Below are 9,112 nucleotides of genomic sequence, written 5' to 3'. Positions count from 1 at the left end.
GCTTCCTCAGCGCCTGGGCCTGCGCCAGCTCCTCCTGCCAGCGCCGGCGGAACTCATCCAGGTTGTGGTTGTCCATAGCCACTTCTCCTGGCCGGAGCGTCCTCCTCGGCCCTGCCGGATGCCACGGAACGGTCCCTCCACGGGAAGTGTCCGCCTCGGCCGGAAACCGGAGCGGGAGCTGCACTCGGGTTCCGGGTGGGCGGCCCCGCCCCCGGCGCGCCCCTCACGGTGTCCAGCGCGTACGCGGCTTGTGGAGCACCAGGCTGAGGTCGGTGACCTGACCTCGGGCCCAGCTTGTTTTCTTTCCTGCCTGTGGCTTTTGCCTAGCGCAGATTTGGCGCCAAGCACTGTTTCTTCATTCAACAAACATGCATTGAGCAACAATCATACGCCAGAAAATAAAACTAGGTAAGACAATAAAACAAGGCAAGGGGTGGGGGTGGGAGGGATAACTTTAGAAAGATGGTCAGAGAACGACCATCTGAGGTATCAATGTGAACTACTAGCGAGATGAGAGGAACCAACCATGGGATGATCTGATCTCTCGGAAGAGAGATTTCCAGAAGGAACTACAAGTGCAAGGGCTGTGAGATTGGAAAGTGACATACAATTACACTCCATCTTCAAAATGCTCTGTACCTGCCGTTCCTTCCTCAGGGAATTTTTCTCCCCACCCTGACCCAGTTAATTCCTACATATCTTTCATATCTCAGCTCACACATCATTTAATCTCCCAACCTCTGCCTCCTCCCTCCCCGCAAAATGTCAGGTCTCCATGTTATTCATTCTTACAGCGGTCCATACTTCTTACAGCACAGAACAAAATTTGTAATTTCATATCTGCGTGACTGTTTATTACTATCTCCCTTCCCTAATGGACTGTCAGTTTTTAGCTTGGAGGCCAGCTATTAGTAGGTGCTCAATAAATATTTACTCAATAAATAACAACCCGTTAAGATGAGAACTATTGTGCACACTTTACGGATGAAGAAACTAAGCCCAAATTCCTGTAGCTAGTAATTTGCAGACCCAGATGCTTGTTACCATAATTTTTTTTTCAACTCACTGATACTACCAGCATGGTTATTAACCTGGGCTCCAGAGTCAGACAGAGCTAATCCCAACACCCTCTTTACTCACATCCCCTTTCTTCCAATAATTCCACTTCTAAGAATTTATCCTAAGAGTTCAAAGAATACCTTCAAGGATGTTCACAGAATTACTGTTTATAGTACTGAAAATCAGAAGCAGTCTAAACAGGACATTGGTTAAAAAAAGTTGTGCCCTATTAGAATGTAAGAAAGATCTTAACTGGAATGTCAGCTGCATAAGAGCAGAGACCTTATCTATTTGTTCATGGTTATGTCTTCAGCACTCAGAACAGTGCTTGGGACATAATAGCTGCTCTATAAATAATGAATGAATAAATGAAAAACTGCGGCTATTAAATATTACATTGGAAAAGAACATTTAATCACATGAAAAGATTTTCATAACATAGCAAGTGAAAAAGTGAGGATACATAACCATATATACAGGATGATCTCAGTAGTGTCTTTAAAAAAAAAAGGACATGAAAAGAATATACACAGAACAGGTCTCTAGAGACCCGAGTGATTTAGTGTTCTTTATCTGTATAGTCTAACTTTCTACAGTGGATGCTGTTCTTGCCTGGATTCCTGCAGAAAACAGAGCCTGAGACCTGAGCTTGCAGGTAGCTAGTTATTTGCAGAAGTGATTCCAGAGAATAAGCATAAAGGACCGAGAAGAATAAAACAGGAAGGAAAAACAACTAATCCAAAGAGCACTGAGTTGGTCTTGCTGTGGGAAACTGACATTCCTTCCCCCTGGGACCTTCTAAGGAGCCTTGAAGAACACACCTCAGAATTGTCCTCCCAAGAGATAAGAGCTGGAAGAAAAGAGCATTTATCGTCTGGCTCATCCTCCATTAGAGAAAGGTTAAGCCGTGAGTTTTTCATAATCCATTTCCAGGTTGAGCATAAGTAAATGGATTCCCAGGGATATCCCACACCAAGGAAGCAGAGATGCCCTGGGGCAAAACAAAAAGCAAGAGGTACTCTGTGCAGCCAGCAGGAGGGACTATCAGGTCACCCGTGCACAAGGCCAGTTGCTGCCGCAATGACTAAAGTAAAAGATGAATCAAGAGGATGTGATGTTGGGCATAAGAAGTGTCTAATACAAGTATGTATTCTTTTTTGTAATTAAAAGACAACGTGCTACTTTTCTCCAAACTTTCATCTAACATCCTGCTCATTCTCAGTGCTTTCAATATGAATTCCAGGGGTCAAACTTGTTTTAATTATCTACTCGTGGGTCAAAATCCAAATATGGCTCTTCTGATATCTCCAGAATTTATGGACTATCTAATATTTATAACGAAAAGCAAGCTGGAAAAACTGTAAACACCTGATTATGATAGTCAAAAATCAATGTTTTCTCTTGCCTGTTTAAAAGACTTTTACAGGGACAGTGTAGGAAGACTAATGAGGACGTAAGTCACCCAGGGAAAATGAAAAAGAGACATACGCTAAGAAGGAAAATACTGTCTTTTTGTCAGTATTGCCTACCACTCACTCCAAATATTTATGTTGATTTTATATCTCTCCAATAGAAAATTCCTGGGCCTGCATTTCCTCAAATGAAAGACAAAAATATCTTCCCTTCATAGTGACTACAAGTATGATCAAATGCCTGTAAATCTCCTAGCATCCATAAGGCACATAGTAGGCATTCAGTAAATGCTGTCTATGATCCGTATTAACATGCTCTTGACACATGGAGTCTAATCTATGGTCTGGTGTTCCAAGAGCCCCAACGTTTTCCATAGCGAGTGTTCCTTTCTAGTTCAATCTATTGAAGTTCTTTGGTTTCAGGTCTTGCTACCTTAAGCAAAAAGGAATTGAATTTGGAGGATGGCTCACAAAGTTAAAAGAGGACTAACCAGAACCTCAGAGTGCCCAGAATCAGAACAGATCCAGAGATTTCATTATAAGAAGGCATGAACCACCTGCTTTCCATCTTTTGAGAGTCAAATTCCCAGAAGTTCTCGGAGTGTGGCCCCTGGACTAGCCTCACCTGTGAACTTGCTAGGAACGAAAATCCTCAGCCTAGACTACTGAGTAGGAAACTCTGGGGGATGCAACCCCAGAGATCTGTGTTTTAACAATCCCTCCAGGTGATTTTGATGCACAGTTCAGTTTGAGAACCACTATCCTCGAGGATCATCTGAATGGCCTGGTTTGGTCACATTCCTAGCCTTTGATGGAGGAGTGGGGGTTACAATCAGCTGGATTTCTGGCACCACATGAAGTGGGGACAGAGTTCCCCAAAACAGAAAAAGGAGGAAGAGGTACTGGGCTGAACTGAAAGACCTACAGGGATATCACAGGAAGGGGAACCCTGGGAATTCTCTGTCCATCACCCTCCAAACCCCAGGCTCAGATCTGCCTGAGCCCCAGAAAGATGGCTGAAGTGCCTTTATTTGTCCCCCAAGTACCTCCTCTCTCATTGTTCTCCTTAGACCAGTCACGCGCTGAACTACCGAGGAGCAAGAAGCTTTTTACTGCAGGGTCAGGTAAATCTCAAAAAAGTAGTGAGGGCGGGGGACAGGAGCAGAGACTATTCATTCGTTTGTTCTCATGTCCAAGGTAAGAGAGTTTGTCAGTTTCCCATTGCTGCTGTAACAAATTAAGTGGCTTAAAACAACACACAGTTATTCTCTTACAGCTCTAGAAGCCAGAAGTCCAAAATCCATTTCACAGAGCTGAGATTGAGGAGTGAGCGGGGCCACGCTTCCTCCAGAGGCTCTAGAGGTAAATCTGTTTCCTGGCCTTTTTCAGCTCCTGGCACTGCCTTCCTCGGTTTGTAGCTCCTTCCTCCATCTTCACAGCCAGCAATGTAGCCTCTCTCTTCATTTGTCACATTATCTTCTGTCTCTGTTCCAATCTCCCTTTGCCACTCTCTTATAAGGACGTTTGTGATTGCATTGGGTCCACCTGGAAAGTGCATAATACTCTCCCCATCTCAAGAGACTTAATTTAGTCACATCTGCAAAAGCCTTTTTTTAATCATCTAAGGTAACATTCACAGGGTTCCACAGATTAATATCTTTGGGGGCCATCACTCAGCCTGCCACAGAGGGCCTTCTGTGACCACAGACTCAAATGGCCTACAGGTGACTCCAGGAAACAACACTGAGGCAAGTAGACCAGGTGTGGATTGTGGAAACTGGAGGCCCACCCAGAGTGGAAAACCAATACTCTGCTCCACCCAACCGATGGATCTTAGTCCAGATTTTCTAAAAATCAGTGTCTTGATTTTTTAAATTTGTTTATTTAAATTAGTTTCAAGTATATAGCACATTGGTTAGACATCTATATATTTCATAAAATGATCCCCCCAATTGCTCCCTCCCTCCCCCGGACCTCCACCTAGCCATCATATTAATACTAACTGCATTCCTTCTGCCGTGCTCCCCGTCCCCATGACCAACTATCAACTACTAATTTGTACTTCTTTAACCCTTCGCCCCATTCTCCCAGCCCCCCAACCACCCTTCCCTCTGTCCGTCACCAAATTGTCCTGTTTGTGAGTCTGTTTTTGATTCGTTTGTTCTTTTTGTTCCTTAGATTCCGCATGTAGGTGAAATCATATGGTATTTACATTTCTCTGTTTGACTTATTTCTGTTAGCATAACATTTCAAGGTCTTTCCACGTTACAACAAATAGTGTGATTTGATTCTTTATGGGGTATGTCCCTTTGTATATATGTAACACATCTTCCCGGGGTGATCAGTTTGTACGTTATATAAATGTCTAATCGTTGTGTTGTACACCCGAGTCTAATATGATGTCGTATGTGAACTATCATTGAAAAAAATGAGCATATAAAAAGTTTCAAAAGTTACAAAGTACAAAATGGCAGTTACATAATTGTCATGGGGATGTACAGTTCACCATAATACCTCCAATTGATGCAACCACAGTGGAAAGCAATACAGAGGATCCTCAGACTTTTGAAAATAGAACTACCATATAGAACCCAGCAATCCCCCCGCTGGGATCTTTTTCCAAAGAGATCCAAAACACTAACTCAAAAAGATATCTGTCTCCTTATATTCATTGCAGCATTCTTTGCAATAGCCAAGATGTGGAAGTCCTCAATTACTTGCTCTTGCCTACCTCATGCTTTTGTTCCCACTGCCCTATGTAGCATGTCCCTCACACCCTCACTCTTCACTTAGGAAACCTTTGAAGAGGCAACCCTATCTTTGTAGCATTTCCTGAGCCTTCCAGGTACAACTGACTGTTGTCCCTTTGTGCCCTTCCTGTACATTATTCACCTCGGCTGTAGACGTAGCAAATGATACTCTTCTGTTCTTACTGTTTTCATGCATCTCTGCCCCTACTACAATAGAGGATGAAATCTTTTCTTTGTATTTGCCACTTTTCCCAGGTTGGTGCCTATGATTTGATAGATACAGTAAAGGTCTGTTGTCTTCCTGACTGATTGACTGACTGAGTGAACAAGTCAAAGAATGTGATATTTTCTGAAACTGGGTTTTTGTTTTCCTTTGTTCTCATAGGAAGAAGCAATAAAGCCAGGCATTGGAAGCAAAGAAAATGGTATGAATATTAATGAATGTGCTCCACGAGAGCAAACAAATAAGAACAGGATGAATTATGTTGATGCAACACATAAAAATAATCCAAGTGGTCATTTAGTGGCGATCTATATTTTTTCTCTGCTTATAAGCTGATATAAACAAATCTAAATTGTGTAGATGCAAATATGAGATCCATTTCCTTTAAGTCTATTTTTCTGCTCTGTTTCTTCAAAAGTATTCCAACTACAAACGACTTCTTTTTTCCTCACCAAAGTTTCAAAACCGTGCATTGTATCTGTTCTCACTTCTATGTTATCAAAATGTTTATCATTGGACCTAGACTTGTATATATATTTTAAATGTATAGTAATAAATATTTTCATTAATGTCTCTGTAACTACATTTTACAGTTAAAATGTCAGTCTTAGGAATAGAAGAGGAAGAAGTAGAATCACCTTGGGATTCTGAGGTACTGTCTTTCGTTATTAGTTTTTTATTTTAGTATCAGCATTAAGTGATGTTAAAACTTAAAAGGTCTGATTTGACTTTATTTTCTACCTCAGCATCTACACAGAAAAATATTTGGTTTTCTATTTTAAACGATAATTGATACAGTAGTTTATCAATACAATAACACTGTATAGGACCATTCTCCTAATTTGCAAGATTCCCTTACTGATGTTAGTGTAATACAGTAGAAGAAACTCAGATTAAAAGTCATAAAACATCAGTTTGAGTTCTGAAGTTCAGTTTATCTAAAAACTGAAGAATTCTTCCCGGTCAATCCGTGGCCTAATGTTGGAGTGTATTTCTTTAATACCTTGGAACATGAAAGGATAATGCATGAGATTTTGAGGTTTCATTGTATTGGGATTGTTAAGTAGATTCTGCAAGGAAAAACTGTCTTAGAGAGTTAAAATATGATTTATTGAGTACCTTTATGACAGCCATTCTTATAGTAATGTAAGGAAGTATAAGGTAATGTCTTAGATTATAGTCATCTGCCACCTCATGGTACAAATACTGAATTTGAAGTCCAAGAACATATTAGCATCCTGGATTGGTCACTTACTAGCTATGGGACCTTGGGAAAACTTGCTTATAACCTGTCAGTATATCAGTGACCTCATTCATATTAAGAGTATTGATCCCTACATCTCAGGTTCGTGCAAAGGATAAATGTGGTAAGAAATGTGAAAACACTTTGTAAAGGGTGCTATGAAAATGTAAGGCACAATGATCACAGTGGTATTTGATGACTTACTAAATATCGAGAACTCTTTTTGTAAACATGAGATGCAATGAATTGATAGTAGTGTCAAGAAAAGAATGGGAAAGTTAAACAAGGATGTTGATTTTGAGTATGGGGGATGACAATTTTCAGGAGACGGTTACTGGCGATACCCTGTAGACATGTATTGCTTTAGTATTTGAGGCCTTCTTGATGAGATCTTAAACGTTTTGATCTGGAGTAAATTTCTGATATCGAATACCGACTATGTGCTGGGCAGTTAGACACCGAATCTAGAAGTTGAGAGCTTAGGCTGTAGTTGTAGGGGCAGAAATCGAGTAAACAACAATCCTTTGTAAGTCACTATAGATGTCCACATAAAGAAAAGAAAAAATGTTAGGTTAGAGAACATTGGGGCAGTATCGTTGGAATGGGCATGAGTGTATAATTTATTGTGTCAGTAAAGATCTTTCTGAGTATGCCTTGGAATGACCAGGAAGCAGGAAGTGGGCTAACCACGATCATAACATGTGTATTATTGTTGTAGTGTGTAGATAAGAAATAAAAGGTGCCTAACTATGTAAACATTTTTGCTATTATTTAAACAGAATTTCAAGAAAAGTGTTTCTTACCACCTTGCCATTTTATTCAATGACTGTCCTCTCAAAAACTTACCAAATAATAGTTAGCTTTTTCCACGTCCATCTTTACCTAAGTGAAATAGGTCCCATAATGACCTGTTTATACGTAACATGACATACTCCACGTTTCTATCATGTCAGGTATCTAATTTTAACTCTAAAAAATCTTCTTAGAACTATTGTTAAATAGTTCCAAGTAGCTTAATTAAGTAATTTATTGAAATGCATATATTTCAAAATGTTCTTGAACTTGTGGGGAATGCAAAGTAGAGTAGGTGTTTCGAAGTTAGTTCCCTGTTGATGTGCACATATAAATCAATATTATGTCTATGAAAGTATTTACTCCAGCCCTCCGTGCTTAATATTTAGAGCAGCTCAATGAAGACAAAAGATCAGGTTGATCCAGAGAGCATAAGATGAAGTTTTCTATTGAATATTTTGATTTTCATCACACGCTTCTTTTGTTGTTAGGTCTGCTTGCTTTTAATGTAGGAAATTCAGATATTTTCTGAGAAAGGGATTAGGAAATCTTTCTATATCTCACTATTGATATGAATTTTAACAGGATTCCTCTACAAGGCTTCCAATAAATTATGTCGATGACTTACCTGGAGCTACAGATCAACGAGGAAAAAACATACAAAATGAGCAAGTAGCAGGTAAGAACTGTATTGTGTAAAAAAGGCATTTGACAGAATGTTGATTTAAAATAGGAATCTTCAGATAGTCTGATAGCCAAAGAAAATCACCTATTACATGCATAGTAAGGAAAAGAGAAGCGAAAAGGAGATCTGTTGTATAACTTCTCAGGTATCGGCCCCAGATTAAAGTGAGAGTGTCACTTCAGGACCTACATTATTTGTTCCACTTCGAGATACTCTAAGACCTAAGAAAACTCAGAAAAAAAACAAAAAAAGAATAAACGAAGGAATGAAGAATGAGAAAGGCAAAAATTATCGGGAGGAAATTGAGGGGGAAAAAAACAGATATGTAGTGGTAAGAGGTAAACTAATTCTTTAGAAAAATGTCAGAGGACAATATTGGAAATGTGGAAAAAACATGAAATAGCTTCCAGCACCAAAAATTGTCAGAGAAGGACAGCAAAATGTTTCCACTTGTACTCTTTTCCTCGTTGTTGAGAAGGCATTACAGACTGAGCTGTCTGATAATGTAGAGCTCTACTTTTGATATCCATGTTTAAAAAAAAAAAAAGTTATATACAGGAATAAGAAACAGAAATTTTAAAAAGGTCACCTTTCACTCTGGCATTTTTTGATACCCTAAATTTCTCACTTTTCAATCCCTGTACTGATTAGGGATTCTTAGAGGTAATTATTTGACCCTAATGGTTACCCAACATTGCTGGTCTTCAAACTATGCTCTGAGTAGACAGTGTGTCAACTTCTCTTCAGAGAAATCAAGAAGCAAAGCCATCAGATAGGTGAAGACATGTAAGGGACGACAATAAACATTATTTTCCTTTTATTTCTGAGCATGTTTATAGCCAAAGCAAAACAAGGCGATGAAGTAGTAGAAATGATCGATGTAAGGTACTACTGTGAAAGAGAGAGGAAAAGAAAAGCTGGTGCGGAAAATTCACAAAAAGACTGGAA

At 39.7% G+C, this 9,112-nt stretch overlaps 1 protein-coding gene and 1 long non-coding RNA gene across 3 annotated transcripts in view; one reads left to right on the top strand and one right to left on the bottom strand.

Annotated features, from left to right (window-relative positions):
* The window catches only part of FBXW8 (F-box and WD repeat domain containing 8), a 111,028-nt gene extending 110,863 nt beyond the window's left edge, over positions 1-165 (bottom strand). The window contains exon 1 of the mRNA XM_015586811.2: positions 2-165. Coding sequence (XP_015442297.1) covers positions 2-76 — 75 coding nt within the window. The 5' untranslated portion in view covers positions 77-165. The remainder of the gene's footprint in view (position 1) is intronic.
* Positions 166-208: 43 nt separating this feature from the next.
* Positions 209-9,112, top strand: part of LOC107195442 — a 35,914-nt gene continuing 27,010 nt past the window's right edge. Inside the window, exons 1-3 of one of the 2 annotated variants that reach the window (XR_003045370.1) lie at positions 209-408; positions 1,993-2,202; positions 3,748-3,833. This is a non-coding gene — a long non-coding RNA (uncharacterized LOC107195442). The remainder of the gene's footprint in view (positions 409-1,992; positions 2,203-3,747; positions 3,834-9,112) is intronic. The other variant, XR_003045371.1, reaches the window with a different exon arrangement.

This window comes from Pteropus alecto, unplaced genomic scaffold (genome assembly GCF_000325575.1).
Source record: "Pteropus alecto unplaced genomic scaffold, ASM32557v1 scaffold113, whole genome shotgun sequence".
Taxonomy (NCBI): domain Eukaryota; kingdom Metazoa; phylum Chordata; class Mammalia; order Chiroptera; family Pteropodidae; genus Pteropus; species Pteropus alecto.
Note: the sequence above shows the minus strand (reverse complement) of the source record. Positions and strands in the feature narration are given on the sequence as shown.